The following is a 22,098-nucleotide window of genomic DNA, read 5'->3' as shown; positions in this document are numbered from 1 at the left end:
GTAAATATACAACGTAATTTGGTCGTTACAACTATATATAAATTAATCAGTTTTGATATTTTAAGACACTTGTTCAATTCAGCTGTCAAAGTTCAAAGTATTTCGTAACAAAAATTTCTTGTTATCATATATAATTACTATTTAAAGAGGTAGTTTTTGCCGCTATGATTTTTCCCTAAAATTGTTTGTTTTTAAAGAACCGCGTTATCTTGTAGTCTGAATATGAATGAAATGAAATATTTTTCTGCTAAGCTTCTGCTGAAACATGAGTATATATGTTTCAGTTCGGTTTTCTTTCTTAAACATAAAATAGAGTTTTCTATTCTTGTCTGTGGAGTTGAACTTTTATAGCCCAGTTATGTGTAGATTTCTGTAATGTAAATAGAGAAGAAGCGTCATATTTTTATAGCCTGTACCCAAAGGGTGAAAGGCTATACTAGTTTTGTGCGCATGTATGTAACACACAGAAGGAGGCGTGGCAGACCCCACAAAGTATATATATTCTTGATCAGGATGAGAAGCCGAGTCGATATAGCCTTGTCCGTCCGTCCGTCCGTCTGTCCGTCTGTCTGTCCGTCTGTCCGTCTGTCCGTCTGTCCGTCTGTCCGTATGAACGCAAGGATCTCAGAAAGTATAAGAGCTAGAATAACCAAACTTGGTTTCCATATTCTCCTAAGACCGAGAAAGTACGAGTTTGAGTTTTTTTTCGATGCACCCCCCCACTCCCCCGCAATTCGTGTTTTTTCTTATAACTTCCGTAATTCTCGGAATTTTGAAATCAATTTTGGTAGGTACATCCAGTTAGTACTAATGTGTCCGTGTGCCAAATTTCATCATGATAGGTCAATTCTGAAGAAAGTTATAGCCATAAGTAAAATCGCTGCTCATGCGCTGCCTCTGTCGGCAGCGCTGCCCGCAGCTGTTGTTGTTGTTGCTGCTTTGGTTCAACTTTGTGCTGCATACATACACGCATATAAACACGCATAGGTACGTGATGTAAATGTATGCTGTTAAAACTAAACATAAACATATATTCTAATTTAATTTAATTAATTAATTCATTAATTTTTTTTAATAATTTAATTATTAAAAAAATTTTTTTTTTTTTAATTTTTCTTTTTTTGTGGAGAGTACAGGCTATTTTACTGTCGGGCTTGCTCGACTGTAGCGTTCTATCTTGTTTTTAATTAAAACTTAGAACTTAGAAAGCCCCTGATTCTCGGTTCAAGCAAGCAAATAACTTTAAAAATGTAAGCAAAATCCGTTGCTAAAGTAAAATTTTTCTTGGGAAACCCAAACATTAAAAGCAAGCCATTTTTCAGTGCTTTCATTTTTTTAATTTAAACACTAAACATGTTGAACTTCATGCGAACATTATAAATAGGATAGAAATGGGTAAGGGGCTAAAAATCGGTAAACCTTGATTATTACAAAACCAACTTCAAATGATAAAGCCATTTACAGTTATAGCATTCTATTTTGAAAACAAAATGAAAGTATACGTATATTTAGAATTTTATAATAAATTTCTCTTGGCTTCAAAAATTTGTGGTCTTTTTGTCAGTTACCTGTTACCTTTTTAGATAAATAAAACAAACAAAATTTGTCATTTTATACATACGAGTACATACATAAGTACAAGTACATAGTAAGTATATCATGATATTACCAATGCACTAATCGATATTTACCTAATATTGTTGTCTGGCATGAAAGGAAGGTACGATGATTCTTTTCTAACTAAATTAAGGCGAGGCCCCAAGGCGTTTTTTTTTAAGTTTACAATTTTCGAGCAGTCTTTCGCGTGGGTTTTAAATATAATGAACTTCTTTTGATATTCAGAACATGGTTCATATACTGTTTATATGGTGGCGTTATTCTAAATAAGGGCTTAGACTCCTCTGTGCTCTTAGGCCGTCTTTACTTTTCTGTTTCTTATAGATCCACATGGAACAATCTTCCATTTATCTAGCCTACCTGCAGAACTGACTACCCTTTGTGCTTAGATTACCATTATCGTTCTTACTTACTCTTTCTATCTTTTTTTATCTAATATTTCTCATAATAATTGCTCAATTAATTGTAATATAGGTATCCAGCATGGGTCCAATTCCAGGGAAACGAGAGTTCTGTTTAAAAAAGTGCAGTAGACAGAAATATTATGAAGAACTAGAAATTAGTAAATTAGCAAATCCTCCTCCATTCTGATAGTATTTTTAAATACTAAAACGGTTTATTTATTCATAGGTAAAATTTAGATTCCAATTCTAATACGAATGTGTGACAATAAAATTGAATTATATAATTTATATTCCCGAAACGTAGCCATTTTTCTGTTAGCTCTGGAAGTTCTAATATTTGGTTACCAGTAACTAATCTCTACGGAGAACCATATTGGACTCTCCACAATAAATAACAACCACGGATCTACGGCAGAGCTTTGCATTTTGCAACATTTTCACGGACAAATATTTATAAAATCCCTTACACACAGAGGAGGCTGAGAAAAATACAAAATCACGAAACGAATAATTTATTAAATAAGAATATGAATGAAGCTGTTTTGGAATCGCTTGTGGAAAACGTGTTCTCACACAGTCCGAGGCATATGAGTCATCATCATAAGGCTTACATCAGGCGCGAAACTTTAAAAAGCAGCACGACGTGTCACACCAACACAGAAATTGTTGAAAACTATGTAAAACTATAAAAATAGCGCAGCGTAAATGTTGTCGCTGTGGCTCTTTTCATTTGAATATCTTGGCACAGAGAGATGAAATGCAGCCCCGATTTGGGCGCCCATGTCTACGCCGACATTTTGCGATTCAGTGTCAGTTCGCGACGTTTCGTTTCAGTGTTTCGTTCCGTCGTTTCGTTCTCCGTTTTTTTTTTTCTGCTTCGTCGTCTATTCGCATTGCTGCCATTTTAGCTTGTTTCCCGCTAGATCTGGCTTTATTTTTAATGCCAGTGCGGGAAAAATACAAAAATTGCGAATTGCGGAAATTCTAGCTTTAAAAAAAGTACTTAGCCTTTTTCTAGTCTTACTTTATTTTTCACCATATATTTTGTCCCTTTATCTTTGTCAACACTGAAAATCATGAATATAAGTAGCGATAAGCGACTTTCGATAATAAACTCGATCAAAATCACCTTGATGCTTGATTATCAACTGTTTGTGTGCAAATATGTCTTCATTGAATTAAGAAATGTCTAAATTATACAAACAAAATGTTCGCGAGGTGTGGCTGCAGAGCGCCGAGTTTAAAGAGTGGCTCCGCAAAGATATTACGGATTCCACAAGGGCTTACTGCAGCTACTGCAAGTGCGGGTTAACTGCAAAGCTTTGCGACCTGCGTGCACGAAGTGGACCTCAGAAACGACGTTGGAAACGCTAAATTTAGTTTGATTTACCATGTAACCTTGGTAAAATCAAAATTAAGGAATGGAATGAATTTAAATACGCTCAACTCCATTTTAAGCGTAAGGTATGGGTTTTTATAAACAAAATAAAATATTGTCATAAATATATTAGGTTATTTTCAATTAAAGATAGGGACTAAATCGTAAAAACAAATGCTGTTTTGAGTATTCATTGCCTCAAAAATGGTTGCGAGCAGTAGGCAACCGAATTTATTACTCTGACGAAGAGGCAGTGAGCTTAGATGAACTGATCGAGTTATAGAAGAGAATTATAGATAGAATTATAGAATTGAACATTTTCAATATTAATTTATTGTGAATCTTCTATAATTTTTTTACATTACAAGAATCTCAATTTTTATTATAAGCTATAAAATAGGAATATGTATAGAATTAATATGGAAACATTAAAACAGATATTTCCTTAAATTTAATCAAGAAAAAATTGTTTTTAAATCCAGCTTTTTTTTAACTTAATTTGCCTTGGATTTAGCTTTTTTAGCTTTAATTTTTTGACAATCTAGCTACTTTTGCTCAGAAAATTATGGCAGCACTGTCTATTCGCCTGTTCGCTAAATAAGTTTCGCTGTCAACAACATACATATTTTTCTTGTGCGGCGCACGTTGGCTGTTCGGCATTTTGTTTTTTTCATTCGAGCGGCGAACACGATGGTTTCCACAGCAACGTCGGCCAGCAACCGTTAACAGAGACGTTTGAAATTTCTAAGCAACTCAAACTGTTTGTTATTTGCCAAAAGTTTGTGGCCGGGCTGTAAACAAGTGCTTGTTTCGATCAAAGTGCAAAGTGAGAAGTGAATCGAGAGAATAAAACAATTAATAAAAGATTTATTTTATATTTATGAACGTGTTGAGTTCATATATTCATTAAAATTAAACTAAAGCTGAATAAACAGTCAATAAAATGGCTTGTTCCACCAAAACGTTAAAGGCCTTCTCCTTAATCTGGGATACAATATATGCGGTAAGACTAGCAATACTTAGCACATAATATGCTCATTTATTAACCGGAAACCTGAAACTGTTGTGCCTATAGGAGGATTAGTGGCTGGTGTGCCCAAAATATTTGGACATAGGACTATAAATATGCAAATGATTAATTCTGCCATAGGTGTGAAAAGCTTGTAATTTGAGCTTGGCTTGTGAGTTATGGTGTAAGTCGCGCTCGTTGCTTGTAAATGTGAGCGCGTCTTATAACTATAATAGCTTTATAACTTATAATTACCACAGAGCTTGGCCAGAAGTTGTTGTCATTAACCTTTGCCATCAGCTACCTAGAGTTCTCCAAATGTTCTACAACGTTACAATGCTGGCAAGTTATTAAACAACAAAAGGTTTCTGCGTAAACATTGATCAATTCATCAAGTAATTAAGATATTGCAGATAGCACTTGTTTACTTTTTTGATAAACACATGAATACAATAATAGCATTTAGAACAATAGACTACCTTGACTTGTGTGCTGGTGTCTAAATACCTTTAACTAGCGAACTAGAATGCGTATAAACATTAGTTGTTGTGTAATTGAACATACAATATTCATGCAAACAGTTTATAGTTCAATGCTAAACTCTCAACGTACTATATGTTTGTGCTTTTTTGTTTTTTGTTATGTTGCTATGTTTATTGGCTAATTATATGGTATTTAAATTATTTTCCAAGGTTCGCTGTAAAATAATACAGTTCCATTCATATGCAAATTGAAATGTTGTCTGGGCGCAGCTCCTAAAATTGAAATGTGATTGCCGAATGGAAATTTGTTCCCCAATCGATGCGATCAAATAATTTTAGAAAAAGACAGAGGCAAGTGTGCGCTGAAATGTTAAAATGAATTTCTCCAAAATGGAATTCTTTTGCTTTTTAAGTATTATTGCACTCGTCGCCTGGCCAATGCCCAAACTTGCGATAACTCTATAAATTTATTTTGATCTCGCTTTGCCGCCTTTTATACAACATCAAAATCCATATATAAGTTTTTATTTATATATACTTGTATGTAGCTCTGCACATTTTTAAATTCCGATAGTGATTATTTTTGTTTCGCTTTTTATTTTTTTCAAGCAATTTTGATTTAAAAAATATTTTGCTCATTTGGCGCAACACAATATGAGCAAAAATATATAAAAATAAATATATAAAATGAGAGGAACTTGGTCACCCACGCCACAAGACTTGCCCCTGAACGAAACGCGGTCAGTCGCTTAGACGCTCAGATGTGGCGGCGTGACGCGACAGTCGTAGAATATTTTGTAGTTTATTTTACTTGTGCATGAAAATGTTTTGTATATTTTCCTTACGAAATCCCAGCAACTAAAAGTTGTTGATGTCATTTCTCAGTTCGACACACACATAGAGATAGAGAGACGAAATGTCTGCGGCAAAAACAAAAACTAAAATCCACGCAAATATTCATAAAAGCATATATTTTTTGTTTAAACTAAATAGTAAAATGTATGAAGGAGGCGAAACGTCGTCGCTGCGCAAATACTATTGGACTTTTTTGGTGTACCATGCGGCGTATGCGCATTTTCCGCCATTGGTTCCATTCGAGTAAACTTTGATTTAATGCTGAGCGTTTTAATTGCTGTTTTTAGCGTTTTCCTCTGGGCTGCTCACACAAATTACTTCATACTGTGCGTATGCTCTTAATTAAATGGCAGATGTGTTGTGTGGCCTGCATTTTAGGTAGGGTAGGGGCAGGGCAAAACCTTTTTTGAGTTACGTTTCTGTTTTTGGTTATTTATGCGCGCACGCATGTTGGCGGGCCACGGCGTCTGTAAACCCACATAAATCTCGCTGTTCAATGACATTTGTGAAGCTATTCTAGTTTTTATTTTTTTCAAATTTTGTTCATTCGCACACACGTACACTCACACACACACACACATACAACTACAAAGCATTTGGTACATAGTACGGGCGAACGTGCAATTAACAGTTGTCATTTGTTTGTTTTTGTCATTCATTTAATCGAAAGCCACTATCTGTGCTGTTTTGCTTATCAGCATTGTGCAAATTAGCGTTTGACAGTGGCGCGCCTTGGCCAGCAGCCTAGCAGCAGTAAGTAGTTCATTTAATAAAGTTTTTAGTGTTCAAATTGTTCAAATACAAACCTATCATTACTCTTCATAGTTGCTATGCGACTTGTCGCTGAAATTCTCCGCGTTTATTTAGATAATATTTAAGTCTATGTCTAGTAAAAAGTACTTGTTAATGCGCATGTCGTCTAGTTTGTTAGAGTGCTTAAAACTTTAAGTGTTGACAGTATCGAGTCAGTAGCACTTAAATGATGGCTTTTTGTCTTTATGTTTGCTTTCGTGGTTGATATAGTCAGACACCTAAAAGTGTAAAAGGGCACATTAGAGTCTGCACAGCTCTAGTATGTAGTATAGTCATCAAAGTAAGTAGACAAGCGTTGATAAAGCTATGATTTTTTCTTTATTGCACACTCCACTCCCCTCCAATTAAAATTTCTTCTGCTGCTGTTACTTAAGAAATTTACTTCAAATCATCATTAAATTGGTGGAATTCTTATTAATCTCTTCCAAGAAACTTTGAAACATTTATAAAATTGTTGTCCATACGAGCACGACCACAACAAAGCAGTTTTCCCTTTTGAGTGGCCGATTAAGGAAACAAGCAGTTTCAAGCAGTGTGGAAAAGTATCCGGTAAAGTAAAGTAAAAATTCATCAAAAAGTAAAAATTTGAAGTTGCTAATAATCACTGTGTAGCTCATTAAATATAGCAAAAAAAAAAAAAAAATAAATTCTGATCTAAAAATATTAAACTTCAAACGATTATTATTAAATTCACAATAAAAGTATAAATAACGCTTTAATAATTGAGGAAATTATACATTTAAGAATCAGCCAGCTCTTGAATTCCTCTTGTTGGGGTAGGACCATTTTGAAAACTATGCTCTAATCTAGCTCATGGAACGTGCATCTATTTATTTTTATCAGCAAGCGATTCATTCATTCGATACGCCCTGATTGAAGGCGACTCCCCCTTTGACAGCATGCTTGTTTACACACTAAACTATGAATTCCCTTGTCTATTTGTTTTGGGTCTTGGAGCTTAGTAATTACGCATTGAGTGCCATGCGCAATAAATTATAATAAAGTGCTGTTGTACAATAAAAAAAAAAGAAGACCCAGATGTCTGCGTTAATATCGAGCCCCGAGCGATATTAAATCTGCTTTCAAACGGGCATCGCACAACTATGTATAAAGTTTTATAAAGTTATTAGTTGTATTCTCACATTAGTTAATCATATTTGAAATTGGACTAAAAATTGTAAAAATGTGTAGGCTACTTGTATGACTAAGGCTAACTGGCATTATTATAATTGCCCCGCCCCAGTGTAATTGTAGAGAAACACTATATACATATTTGTTATATAGTAGATACTATTTACTTGGCTTTTTGTCGTCCCAGACATTTGACTTGGGCCACAAGCTAATAATGTTGGCTACTTTATTAATCGGCGACCTCATTTGAATTATAGTACACTAATAGTACGAGGCCTTAAAAGGTGCAGTTGAGCGCAGACAAACATTTAAATTATAAAGACATTGCCGTCGAAACCAGTTTAGGCAAGAAGTTGTGTTTGTCGACTATCGACAAATTACAACAAGAGCCAAACGTGTATGAAAGGCTTTAAGTCTACATGATTAATAGCACGAATCACTCATAATTACGTCGTTTTGCTTACAATTTTGGAGTTGCTGGCCTATTGATGAATTGTCATAGAAATTGAAAACCACACAGTGAGAATGTCAATGGGCCGCTAGTTAACGTCATACTCGTACGAATACTCGTATGAATACTGGGAAAGGGGTGAGGGGGAGAGCGGCCAGCCAACATGTTAACGTCGTTCACACTCAAGTTGTTGTTTGGTCTATCAATTGTACATATATTGGCCTATACTATTTGTATTTACAATTGTAAAGGCAACAGGTTGCTGGCTGCTAACAACAACTGGCGTTAAATACATTGACAAACGCTGCCGAACGCCAATGAAAAATTCATGACTTATAGAAAACAATGAATAAATAGTTATTACGCATTTACTATATTCAAGTACTTGTGTGTCTGTGTGTGTATTCTGACTGGCAGCGTGCCATTGCTTATTTATTACTATTTTCTTTAAATGTGCAAGTGAGCCAAATTTTCATTTGTTTACTTTCGCAGGGGCATGCCAACATTTCCCCTCATTCGCTTACATTCCCACTAACGCCCGAGTTCATGTGAGTCATTTAAATGCTAAATTTAAAATAGCGAAAGCAATTTGCAGCTTGCATTGCGCATTTTTTTAACAAAACAAACCGATAGATAGTGAGAGGGAAAATGCTCGAAAAGTGTTGACTACTGTGCGTATACGTAATGTGTGTAGTGGTCGACCAATTTGCACAACAATTATGCTAAAAAGGAAGCGTCTGCGAATGTCATAACAATACAAATGATATGCAATACTTATTTGTTTTTTCAGGGGTTACCTCAAATATTTTATTCTCTATATTAATTTTGCTGTTATTATTACAATAACTATCATTAATATGTTCAAAAAAAAAAAAAAAAGGCGTAGGAAGGTGGCATTATCGCAATATGAAGTCGACCAAACATTCAATGTTATGGCGCACTATTTCGCCTTAAAATGGAATTAAGTTGGATTTGTTGAAATTTTTCTGTTCATGATATGTAAATGATATTATTTAAACGCATCGTGCATTATTTAATTAAAATTTAAATTTTTGTTGCCCCCCTTTGAAAAAAGCTGCCTACCCCCTCTGTTTGAGCAATAATTGTTTTGTAAATCAGAACTTTATTCTTCAGCGATAGCTTTTTCCTGCTGTTGAGGAATCAGTAGAGTTTCCTTATTCTTCCACTGAATTTGAAGTTTAAATTTGAAGTTTAAATTATGTGCCGAATGAATTTAAAAATACAATTAACAGTTTAACAATCAGGAATATCAACATTTTTGTCTACTATATAACAGTGAGAACAAGACATGTTTCAACATGCTTGCTCTTCCCTTTAAATATCCTGCAAAACCTTTTATAAAGTTAAGTGCTTCATATTTAGAAAAATGTTTGTAAAGAGCTTTAACATCAGACATGTACCTAGCTTAGATTAAAATGTAGTTTTCCCAGTGGAAATTATTAAAATTTGTTTATTTTAATACTGCATGCTTCATTGAAGTATTGTTTATTTTTTTTTCCACTCTCTGATTAATAGTTTTGAATTTAACGACAAACGCTTAAAGATACTTTGTGCCACATGCTTCATTGAACAATTGTTTGGTTTTGTTTCCGTTTTGATTAATAGTTTCGAATGTGGATGTTGAAGAGCAAAATCAATAAGAAATCTGAATGAATGAGCTCTTAATCTTTGTCAAATTTGGAGTGTAGCTCAAGATCAAGAATTTTGTCACTATGCGGCCCATATAAGGAAATAATTTCCTGCTTACGAGATGGGATACATATGGGAGGTGCAGATATTACTTACACTCAAATGTTAAACTAAATAATGTAATATTTATTCAATAATTTCTGATAAAACAGTTTTGCATATTTGTAGTACAGATCTGCTTGTGCGTTATATTCGTTATGTTCGAATAAGCAAGTCGGATATATAGTACAAGTTTTTGTTAAATGGGTGGCAACAGATTGAAGATGATGTTGGAAAAGTTTTTTTTATTTATTTATTAAATGTTCCTAAGATTGAAGAGGATGTTTGAAAACCTCATTTAATCATGACTAGGCACCAACTTTCTATACTGGAGAGATCTGCTATACATATAGAACCAAAGCCAGTACCAATAAAAGTATTATTTGTTTATTATAGTCTCATCATTGGCAAAAAAAAAGCGGAGACCGCAAATAATAATTATTTTGTTTTTTTTTAAACGAAAAAAAACTGAGAAATCGAGAAATTTAGAGATATTATTTTCTCACCATGATTTATAAATTTTAATCTTTATTCATTCTTTTAAAATTTAATGATTATTTTTGAGTTTTGCAAAAAAATAAAACTTATAAAATAATGATTATTCTGTGAGTTTTATGTTTTTGATCAAAAATAAAACTCAAGCTGTAAAATTGCTTGAAAATATTTTTTTAAGAACGTTTTTTTAGCCCAAAACTGTAATATATAGCATATATATATACATTTTGTCCTTATTTCCTATGAATTACAACTTGAGGTTTATTTTTATCAAAAAAATAAAACTTAAAGAATAATCATTATTTTATGAGTTTTATTCTTCTGCTAAAAAATAATGATTATTAGTTAAGTTGTAAAGTAAAACACAAAATTAATCATTAAATTAAAAAACAAACATTAATTTGCAATTTTTTAATAACACTTATAATGATTACAGTACCTGAAAAAAGCGTTGTCCTTTTAAAAATGTTTACTTAAAAGTCTACCTTCCTGCTTTATTTACAGCTCTTTGGCGTGATAGTCATTGCCCTTGGCGTGTACATTATTTTAAAATTGGAATATTTCGACATAGCCGCCTTAGTCATCATCGTGTTGGGCGTGATTGTTGTGCTGGCTGCCATTTTTGGCACCTTGGGTGCCACACGTGAGAGTAGTCGCATGTCGAAAACGGTGAGTGCCATTAAATTGATACGAAGATACAAATGACTGAACAATTTCCAATTGAAACAGTTCGTGGTCATACTGATCGTTTTGGTGATACTAGAAGTATTGGTGGTCGGCTTCTTTTGGATCTTCCAAACATCTTTCCTTATCAATGTTGATCAGACGTTCGATCAGTTGTGGCGCGATCAGCCCGTGCCCATTAAGCCCGGAAATGTCAGCCAAATAGCGAACATAGAGCGTTGGGTAAGTGTGCGAGGCGTGGCGGTGCAGGCACCTTTGATGTAAATTATGGCCAACTGACCATTTAAAGGCACTCCACAAAATATTCACGTATTGATTTTTTTATGAACAGCTCGATTGCTGCGGTAATGTTGGATCTACAGATTACATACTGCCGCCAAATAGCTGCTATAATAGCGAGACCGATAAACTCAATGTCGAGGGTTGTCGCCAAAAGTTTTTGGATTATATTGCCGATCGCTGGACAGCATTCAACATATTTGCGGTGATCCTGGTGATTGTGGAGGTGAGTAGAGTGGCTCTTCTACTGGTTTATTTTTTTTTTAAATTCACGTTCTGATTTCTACCTGCAGCTCGTCTGTGCCGTTTTTGCTTATGTGCTGGCCAATAGTATTGTGAATCGCTGGCGACGCTCGAAATACTTTCCAAAATAAGCACCGTTTGCAGTCTTAAGATATTGTGCACATACTCAAGGCCAAAGAATTCTCAATACTGTGCAAATAATAAGCAATAAAATGTCCATTGGAATACTTATGATGTTTGCTAGTCTACCTCATGTTCATCTACACTTCAAGCATGCGCGCACAAGAGCTCATTGAGTGCCAAAATCAGTGTTCAAGGAAATTTCAAGAAAAACCATACAAAGTAATTTTAATATACTTGTAAAAGCAACTTATATATTTTATTGCATGTGACAATAGTTTCGCTTTGAAATTCTCTAAACTTAAACGTAATTATTTGTGTAATTTAACAAAAAAAAAAAACATTTCAAGTGCAAGTTATTTTATGTAAAGTTTTCTCTACATTTAAGCAAGTTCGCAATAAAGTTTACGTATATTAGTTAACATAAAACATTGATTAATATTTCGGAGATGATAAAATTTCAGCCAAAAATTCAAGCCCACACACTGCAGTTGAAAATGTAATTTCAATGCTAATACCAAACACAGACCATTTTTAGATCAAATTTGTTGACATCATTGTTCTGCATTTGTAAATGACAAGCCCAACAAAAAATGTTGGCCGCCCGCAGTTTCCGTTATAGCCGTACTTCTCTCGCGAGGGTTGGTCGTAAAGTACCGGTTTGTGGTTGTCTGCTGCCATGGCTGAGGTAAGTTGCTGTAAAGTTAATGCTTAATAGCTCGGTTTTTATTTAAAATATTCGGTTTTTAAATTTTTAAGTGGGAAAACATGTCTGATGTTTTATCAAGAGGCGTTTTTGTCTGTACTCTAAAAGAATAAGAAGCATACTAATTGAATGTTAGTATTTAAGATATACAGTTGAACCTGGATTACCCGTAATGCTACGGATCGTGCTCATGACGGAGGTCGCACGTTAGAAGGCTTTTTTTTTTTTTTAGCAAGAACATGTGAATCTGTGAATCTGAGCTAAAAAGGCACGACAAAACACGAATTTAACACGAAAAAAATAAGCAACTAAAGTAATAAAAAACAAGAGAGAACGCTACAGTCGAGCAAGCCCGACAGTGTAATACCCTGTACCCAGGTAAACTTCCGTCACTGAGTTATATGCGCCCGAAGCAGCAGCAAAAAGAGGAAGAAGAAGAGCGAACTTGTTGCTGCAGTTTGTGGGGGTTGTACTGTAGAGAATTTGTTTCGCTAATAACTTTTCTCAGAATTGACCGAACAAACAAACAACTGTAGACAATTATATATTAATTATGTGTGCAAAGTTTGGTTTAGGTAGCATTTGAAATGTGGACGCTATTGACGAAATTCTGTAGCGGGGGAAGGGGGGGAAAATTAAAAAAAAAAAAATAAACTCGTCCTTACTCGGACCTAGGAGAATCTGGATGCCAACTTTGGTTATTCTAGCTTTTATAGTTTCTGAGATCCTCGCGTTCATCCAGACGGACAGACGGACGGACAGACGGACAGACGGACGGACAGACGGACGGACATGTCTAGATCGATTTCTCTCGTCATGCTGATTCAGAATATATATACTTTATGGGGTCGGAGATGCTTCCTTCTGTATGTTACATACTTTGCACAAACCTAATATACCCTTTTTACCCTACGGGTACAGGGTATAAAAAATAGTCAACCCGATATTTCTTAATTTTTGGGAACTGATAATGCAAAACAAAATTTTCTGGGTCGGTCAATAATAGATTTTGAAAGTAATAAAAAAATAGTCAACATGACTTTTCATAATTTTTTGACACTAATAATGAAAAATTATTAGTATTTTTTTCTGGCCAGGTCAATAATTTTAAAATATATAACTAAATACATATGTAATGCTGTTGATCCAGGAATTTAGGTGTTAAAGTACTGGAAAAAAGCCAAAAAGGAATTTGGAATTGCTAAGTTAAGACATGTAATCAATATCCCTGACAATATGAAACAAGTGAACAAGTTTTTTCCACTTCTGGAGAAATTTATAATAAGCGACGAGCTCGGCTTCTTAGTTAAAATATAGTTCAGTACATATTCTTTAATACAATATTAAAGTGCTTAATATGGATATATTTTTCGTTTTTACATTTAATGATTATAACAGGTTCGTGTTGGGCCGTGTTTAGAAATATTTGGGCCGAAAATAGCCGGCCCATGCCCATCTCTATTACAGATATCTTACTTTATTCCATCATTTACACTTATTTAAAAATATAATTGAAGATAGGCTGCCTTTTCTGTTTAGTTTCTTATTGTTCTAATAGTAAATGAGTTTTTTTCCGAATTTTTCTGGCTCTGAACTATCTGGACAATTGCAGTTTACTAAGATCTTTAACAGAACATTAATACTTTACTCCGCACTCCCTCTATCTGCTGCCTCAATATTTGAGCCAAATTCATGCTCTTGGGTTTGGTGAACCATGATTACGATTTTGGCTTCAGATATAGCTATAATAATTAATTTAAAAAAAATATAATAAGATGTAATTAAAATATAAGCGGATATGCAATAAAAAAATATAGAATGTTATTAAAAAAAGATAAATAAAATAAAAATCACGGATAAAAGAAAAAATCCCGATCAGTAGAGAGGTTCAACTGTATTTGAGAACACCTTGCGTCTTTCTTCGAATATATATAGAGAATATGAATATATATAGAGATAAACAATAAAAATTACGGATAAAAGAAAAAATCCCGATCAATAGAGAGGTTCAACTGTATTTGAGAACACCTTGCGTCTTTCTTCGAATATATATAGAGAATATGAATATATATAGAGATATAAAATAAAAATCACGGATAAAAGAAAAAATCCCGATCAATAGAGAGGTTCAACTGTTTTTAAGAATACCTTGCGTCTTTCTTCGAATATATATAGAGAATATGAATATATATAGAGATATAAAATAAAAATCACGGATAAAAGAAAAAATCCCGATCAATAGAGAGGTTCAACTGTATTTGAGAACACCTTGCGTCTTTCTTCGAATATATATAGAGAATATGAATATATATAGAGATATAAAATAAAAATCACGGATAAAAGAAAAAATCCCGATCAATAGAGAGGTTCAACTGTTTTTAAGAATACCTTGCGTCTTTCTTCGAATATATATAGAGAATACGAATATATATAGAGATATTAAATAAAAATCACGGATAAAAGAGAAAATTCCGGCCAATAGAGAGGTTCAACTGTTTTTGAGAACACCTTGCGTCTTTCTTCGAATATATGTAGAGAATATGAATATATATAGAGATATAATATTAAAATCACGGATAAAATAATAAATCCCGATCAATAGAGAGGCTCAACTGTTTTTGAGAACACCTTGCGTCTTTCTTCCGTCCCTCGTGTATTTATGGATCGACCCGCGTGGTGACACATGCCACCTATGTATGGCTGTGTTCGCATGTGTGTGTGTATATCTATGTGTGTCTGCGTCAGAGTGTGGGTGCCTCGTACTAATTTTCAGATGTAGTATTCTTTGATTTTAGTTGCGAGTTGTGTTTTTATTTATACGTTTTTTTCCCGCTGTCCGAATATTTTGGTTATTGCATTTTCAGAGCGAAGCGGCAGCATAGCTCTCCACATGGCGGCGACAACAACGAAGACGCTGTTGGGTTAATCGACGATCCGCCAGCAGCGTATCTAGATGCGACACAACAAAGGCAGATTATGACTGCTCAAGTGATCGGAACGAGCGTTCCCAACGAATATTTGCTGCGCGTTCGTTGTCGCTTAAGGTGCGCAACCCGACGCGGTGGAAAATCGTTGTGAAAATTCGTGAAAAGTGTGCTCGAGACGGGTTGCTATAAGTTGTTGGTTTCTTAAATCAAATACGCGTGTGTCATGTGAATTTGTGCCTCGAAATGCATTGCAGCACGCGCATGCTGGGGCACTTTTTATGCCTCATAAATTTGATTTGTGCCGTAAGTTTGGCATTGCCGTGTGAATTTCCTTTTGAATTGGAAACGGCGCATCACTCACCAAAAATAAACTTTTCTTTTGCAATCTATCGGCGCTGTGTGAAATCGCCAAGCGCAAATTTATTAAATGGTCTTCGAGGGGAGCAATATTCTGTTTGTTTTTTTTTTAAGATTCCATTGGAAAGTTGTTCAAGGCTGTTGTGAAACGATGCCGTCATATTTGTGTCAATTGGCGAACTGTGCTGATTAAGTTGCTAATTTTCTTCGCAGCTTATTGGCGTTCTACTCATCTGGTATGGGGCTTGGTTGCTGGGCAGCATTGCAGAGCAACCTCTGGACCATGGCGAGAACCTGGCAGCTGTGCTGTGCATCTTGTTGGGCATAGTCGTTGTTTTGGCCAGTATTTATGGCACAGTTAGTGTCGGTATGGAGTCCAAGACAATGTTGATCAGTGTGCGTAATGAGCAATTGTTTTTATACCTGATTCACATTGTTATTATTCAGCAATTTTTTTGCAGTATGCGGTGCTTTTGGTGCTGCTCCTAATCATACAATTGATCATGTTTAGTATAAGCTATGCGGCAAGTAGAGATGCGTTGCCTGACGCTCTAAAGGAGGGTTTCGAGGACCTCTGGAATCCCCAGCATACCGGCAACAGCACACTCAACGCTTACGAAGAGTGGGTAAGTGGCTTAAAATTTCATATTTAATTAAGTATGCAATGTTTATGTCACTTTTATTGCCAGTTACATTGCTGCGGCCGCAACAGTGCTGAGGACTACTTCCTGCTCGATAAAGAGTTGCCCCAAAATTGTTGTGTGGAACACGACTGTACGAGAGTCATGAATTTATACCTAGAGGGTTGTGAGTTAAAGTTTAAGGAATATATTAGCAAAAAAACATCGAATTTTAATTCAATAAGCTGGATTTTGATAATAACGGAGGTGCGTATACAAAAATGCCAATTAATTGATAATACACATAAAATACTAAACTCCCGGAGCTCATACGAACAGAATTGTGGAATTTAATAAAACCTTTGTCAGAGCTGCTAATGGCCGACGACCCATATAAGTTGAAGATTTAAAATGATTGAAAAGTACACAATTATTCATTTCGTAGACTTAATTTATGAAATACTTGTATATATTTGTATATTAAACATAAATTTATCCTATATCCTCATCATAAATGAAATAATTAATCGTCAAGTTTATTTAACAAACTTAATGATTGTCCACGATGGACAGTTTTAAAAACAAACACTCTGCTGATACCAAAAAAAAAAAAAAAAATTGTATGCTATACACAATAATTCACATATGTAGATCCAGCTATTGGCTACGCTTAAAGTTTAATTAAACTCCTGCCGTCCCTCACTGCTTCACGAGAGATTTACTAATTCCGATAGTTTCTAGTAGGATAGTACCTTTTCTATTACAATTTTAAATTAATTTAAAAGAGATATTATTTCTACATATTTGTAAAACAAAGGTAGAAATACGTAATAAATCAAGAGAAAATGCTACAGCCATTCAGGTTCCGCCATGAAATATCCTGTGCCCAAAAAAACAAAACTGAAGGACAAAGAGCAGGCAAAAGAACGAAAAAGTTGAGGGACGCAGTTCTGGATTAAAATGTTATTTGAATTAAAAAGAAATTAACATACAAGCCATATAAAGTAACTAAAGATGATAATTGATAAAACATACAAACATAAGTAGTATGGTCTTAGAGGAGATGCTTTCTACTGTCTTTAAATAACATTTGCGTAAGCCCACGTTACCCATTTATCGCTTGCAGGATGTTCAATTAAAAATGTATTTAATTTTTTTGAAATAGTTATGCTGAGTTACATTATCTATAAGACAAAATTCACTTGTTTAATGTGAGATTTCACAAAATTTAATTAAATATAACAGTCCAAAAATTCTCCAATTTTATATAGCTGTAAGTATATATAGTTTAAACGAACATATGTTGATTAAAAGATAAGATTTTAATTAAACAAGAGCGTCCTTTCGACACTTCTCGCCATCACAGCGCTTAGCTTTCGACTTCTCACTCTTTCCTTCTTCGTCTTGCCTTCTTCGGCTTGACTTTTCGACTCTTCGCTCGTTCTGCCTCTCTTCAGCTAACTTTCTCTCTGAGTGGTGAGCTTGGCTGTTGGCACTGCGTTGCCAGACCCATCAACTGGAATATATTAATAGTGCAATTGTTAATTTCAATAATAATGAAATCTATATTTATTTTTGCAGTTTGTTGGCTCCGTGCTTGCTTGCTACCTGGTGGATAGCATACGAAATCATCGAGATCGTGTACGATTTTATAGCTAAGTCTTACTGATAAATAAATATTTATGTACTTATATTAAATGAAAAAGCTTGATGAAAGCAACGAAATAATTGTTTCTCAAAATGTTAGTTTTAGGTTTTATGCAATGTGATTATGTGTATGTTGTAATTAAAACATTATTAACAAATATCTCGCAGTGTATTTATTTCTTCCATGCGCATGCCCGGCTAATTCACCCACATCTGCGTAGATCCATATCGATTTCTCATTTCATTGATAAAATGAAACGCCAACGTTGGTTTTGAGGAAACCACAAGCAACGTAAGAGTTGTAAACAAACCTGTCATTCAACAACAACAACAACAACAAGCAACAACTACAAACATGCTTCACATCGTAGGGCACCAATAGTATTGAATAATTTCTTGTTGACTACAACAAAATTGGAGAAAGAATACACAGTGAGTAGGATGTTATGGCAACGACAAGTTGAAATGAACAAGTTTTAAAGATAAAATGGAAAAGCACACACACACACACACATACACACAAGCGGGTACGAGGCAGGTGGGCGGGCGGTTGTTTTTAACTCAAAAGTTGCTCGAGAAAAGCGAGAGCAGCTGAGATACAAAACAACCGCAGCAGTCGGAGCAGCGATCGCACAGATATAGCTAGACAGATAAAATGTAGAATGAATGTATATAATTTGAAAACAAAACACACATTTTTTCAGTTTATTCACGCTACTGACACACTACGGTCAGCAGCTGCGTAACTGAATTTTCAAGCTCACGTCTCCCATATATTGAGGGATATTGGGGCGAGGTGCTTGGCGGCGTTTGGCCAAAAGTGGTTTTGACCTTATACGTTAATATTGATGCATTTCGAATAAACATACACACACATACATATGTACACCTATGTACGTATGTACATATGTATATGTCGCTACTAAAATAAGCAAAGCAATACAGTCTCTTTTGTTTTTGGCTCAGTGAGCATTGCGTCGCTCTTGTCATCATCTTCGAAGCTGCTTAGTCTGTATTGTGGCATAGTGTCATCAACATGGGTCTGGCCTCCACTACAGTGAAGCATCTGCTGCTGCTCCTAAATTTCATTTTCGTGGTAAGTACGATGGCAGGGAGAACAGATGCGATCACAATTTAATGCCTCCTGTATTTCAGGTGCTCGGTCTGGTGCTCATTGCTTTTGGCATCTTTTTTCTGGTAAGCGTTACCGAGAATGCCGTTAGTATTGGCGAAAATGTGGCGGGCGGCCTAATAATTGGCCTGGGCGTGGTTATACTGATCATTTCAATATTTGGATGTCTAGCAGCAATACATGAGGCACGCGTGCGATTGCTTATAGTAAGCCCCAATATATTCCAATTGATTTCGTTTTCTGTTTGCTAAACACAGATGGTCTTTTTGTTGATTTTCGTTTAGTACGTCATTGCCGTGGTGCTCCTCATTCTCACACAGCTGCTGTTTCTTAGCATGGCATCCCATGGCACCAAGGATGGCATATCGGGCAGTATTAACGAAGGCTTTGAGCGTTTGTGGGATGAGGAGCAGAAAGAGTCCGGTGCTTTGGCCTACTACGAGGAATGGGTAAGATTTTGTTCTCAATTTATTAGGTATTTGTGCAGAAACTTGTCGTTATATCAGCACCGTATAAAGATTTCCGATGCCCATTATTAGGCCTACAGTTAAGCCAGTTTTCATCCGGTCTTATAATTTGCTAACCTTGTATATTTATGGCCCTGGTTGTTTTCGGCTTCTTATTCAAATGGCCAGTCAAATCAATGATATAGACATAGCATTCTAAAAGAATTGCTCTCAATGAAGGAAAGTTGCCTCTTCAGGTTTGCTTCGCATTCAAAAATGTGAATGTCTTCTTCGCACATCTCCTAGCCTTTTATTTTTTAAATATGCTCTTTTATCCACAAAATATGCTTTCATATTTCTGAATCTACTAATAGGATAACTAAAATGTAGCTTTAAATATATGTTATCTTTAATTTGTTGATAAAACAAAGTGTTAATAGTTTGTCAAGAGCAATCAAAAATATCATATTGCCGCAGCTTTTCGGCTTGACATAATTTTCCTCATCATTGAAAGGTAATCGGCAAAAGGGTTGCAGACTATTTATAAACTGCAAATTATTTTTATGAAATAATAATTAAAATATTTCTATTAAGTAAACAAAGACTCTCACAATGTCTGTTCGACAAGATCTAAATTCGTTTGTGGAATAGAATACTCCTATTGTCTTCCTTATAGGAAATTTATAATAATTACTAGTAAAGTATTATCTTTTCAATTAAATAGCTGCAATGCTGTGGCGTCAATAGCCCCGAGGACTATTGGATTATCAAGCATGCTATACCGATAACCTGTTGTGCTGATCGTAAGTGCATCGATAGCTCAAGTGTTCACCAGGCCGGCTGCAAGGCGAAGTTTGTGGAGTACTTGGATGACAAGCTCCTGACTTTCAAAATTGTGTCCTGGCTGCTCATTATAGGCGAGGTTAGTAGTTGGGGCATTTTATTTGGGAATACCAGGTAAACTAGCATCTCTTTTCAGACTATTGGCGCTGTCTTTGGCTGGATGCTATTGAGCAGTCTTAAGAATCAGAGTCGCCGCAATAATGCCGCCTGGATGTAGAACAATTCGTTAACTAATCTACGAGTAACTGAATTTAAAATGTTCATTAGCCTGTTAATTTAATGAATGTACAAAAATCTAATAAGTATTAATTTGCTATTAATATAAATACATATAACTGTCAAAGTGTTTTAGATCATTTCAAAGAATATATTCGTTTGGGCGCGGGTAACATTATTTGCTTGAAAAGTGGTGTGGAGTGCGTAACGTCCTTTCGGTAGGGGAAGATGGGCAATTTTTTCTGACACCTCAATATTTGTGACATTATCAATGGTTAGGTAGGTTTCATTCTGCAGATCAATCGTGGAATATATTACAAAGAGCACATACTATATTAATCATTAAGCACTCACCTTGTAGGGACAGGAGTGATTCATGTTGGTGTGCCCGTCAAGAAAACTAATTATCAGTTTGGCCAAATAGTTGTAACGGTGCTTCCAAAACTTGCACATGTCAATCTTGATTGCGTACAGATATGGGTTCCAAGTGCTTACTTTTCTCATGAGTTGAACTTGCAACTGCACCCACGGATGAGAATATGCGATTAACAGAAGGTATATTATGTTGCTTAGGTATTGGAATTTACCACTAGTTTGTCGACAGTTTCGTTCTTGAGAAGGCTGTAACGCAAACTAATATAGTTCTCGTGCACATTCAAGGATCCCACAAAACAATATGCAACCGAAATCGTGCTTGCATCCTTGCTCTCGCATGTAATGTTTTTAAAACGCATAGTTAAGCACTGTAGAGAAAACTCATTAGGAACTCCACTTTGTTGTAGTTTAACTTACTTCTAGCTGTTCAATGTTTTGTAGAAATATGTAAAGTACAAATAATTTCCAAGCTGCGTTGTCCATTTTCATGTCCAGATTATGCCCAACTGAGCAAACAACAGCAGTAATTCATATTCAACTTTATGGATGTTTTCGCTTACCAAATTGATTTTTAATGCCTCACTTATCTAGTTGACTCATACGATTATAATTGTTTACTCTAAGCACCTTCTATTTATAGATGAAAGGGTATAGTAATGCAGCGATTGAGAAGTGATAAAAAGACAACAAGAGCAATGAATCCAAACTAGACTGGAGGAACTAGAAATAGAGAGCAAAATAAAAAAAGTAATTGTAGAAGTTCCCAAGTGGAGTAAAAAGGAATATAAAAAATAAAAAAAATAAACAACTTACGAAGTTGATCTCTAGACGAGTAAACTGTAATGCTAGTGGTGAAGGAGCAAGTTGAAATCCCTATTTTTTCCCTTCTAGCTTCTACAATAGCCCGCAAATATAAAAAAACATAAATTATAAAACAATCTGAAATAGATTTATTATATATCGCAATTAACTCGAAGCTACGTACACAAATTTTGATTAGATTTAGATTTTTTAGATTTTTAAGCAATAACACTGATTATATGAATACTTTCATTATAATCGAAATCCTTACCGCTGTCTTCTTCTTTTTAGACCCCCATTTGTGCAGGGTAAATATGG

At 35.0% G+C, this 22,098-nt stretch overlaps 4 protein-coding genes across 4 annotated transcripts; 3 read left to right on the top strand and 1 right to left on the bottom strand.

The window, feature by feature from the left end:
* Positions 1-4,084: 4,084 nt before the first annotated feature.
* Positions 4,085-12,139, top strand: LOC115633948. The gene is made up of 5 exons (XM_030531466.1): positions 4,085-4,402; positions 10,889-11,053; positions 11,114-11,290; positions 11,400-11,573; positions 11,641-12,139. Exons 1-5 carry the CDS (start codon positions 4,343-4,345, stop codon positions 11,719-11,721), a joined length of 657 nt encoding a protein of 218 aa, XP_030387326.1. The 5' UTR covers positions 4,085-4,342; the 3' UTR covers positions 11,722-12,139.
* Positions 12,140-15,354: 3,215 nt separating this feature from the next.
* LOC115634118 (protein late bloomer) lies at positions 15,355-18,127 on the top strand. Its single transcript, XM_030531682.1, has 5 exons — positions 15,355-15,646; positions 15,914-16,096; positions 16,162-16,326; positions 16,390-16,587; positions 17,902-18,127. The coding sequence occupies exons 1-5, from the start codon at positions 15,587-15,589 to the stop codon at positions 17,977-17,979; spliced, it is 684 nt and encodes a 227-aa protein (XP_030387542.1). The 5' UTR covers positions 15,355-15,586; the 3' UTR covers positions 17,980-18,127.
* A 563-nt stretch (positions 18,128-18,690) lies between these two features.
* Positions 18,691-20,744, top strand: LOC115633986 (leukocyte surface antigen CD53). Its single transcript, XM_030531509.1, has 5 exons — positions 18,691-19,063; positions 19,123-19,305; positions 19,384-19,548; positions 20,270-20,467; positions 20,525-20,744. The coding sequence occupies exons 1-5, from the start codon at positions 19,004-19,006 to the stop codon at positions 20,603-20,605; spliced, it is 687 nt and encodes a 228-aa protein (XP_030387369.1). The 5' UTR covers positions 18,691-19,003; the 3' UTR covers positions 20,606-20,744.
* On the bottom strand, positions 20,737-21,338 carry LOC115624682. Its single transcript, XM_030519526.1, has 3 exons — positions 21,192-21,338; positions 20,959-21,123; positions 20,737-20,895 (listed from the first exon to the last, which is right to left on the bottom strand). Exons 1-3 carry the CDS (start codon positions 21,336-21,338, stop codon positions 20,737-20,739), a joined length of 471 nt encoding a protein of 156 aa, XP_030375386.1.
* Positions 21,339-22,098: the final 760 nt, after the last annotated feature.

The sequence above is a fragment of the Scaptodrosophila lebanonensis genome, unplaced genomic scaffold, assembly GCF_003285725.1.
Source record: "Scaptodrosophila lebanonensis strain 11010-0011.00,11010-0021.00 unplaced genomic scaffold, SlebRS2 tig00000001-arrow-pilon, whole genome shotgun sequence".
Classification (NCBI taxonomy): Eukaryota; Metazoa; Arthropoda; class Insecta; order Diptera; family Drosophilidae; genus Scaptodrosophila; species Scaptodrosophila lebanonensis.
The sequence above is the reverse complement of the archived record's forward strand: the minus strand, read 5'-3'. Positions and strand labels throughout refer to the sequence as shown.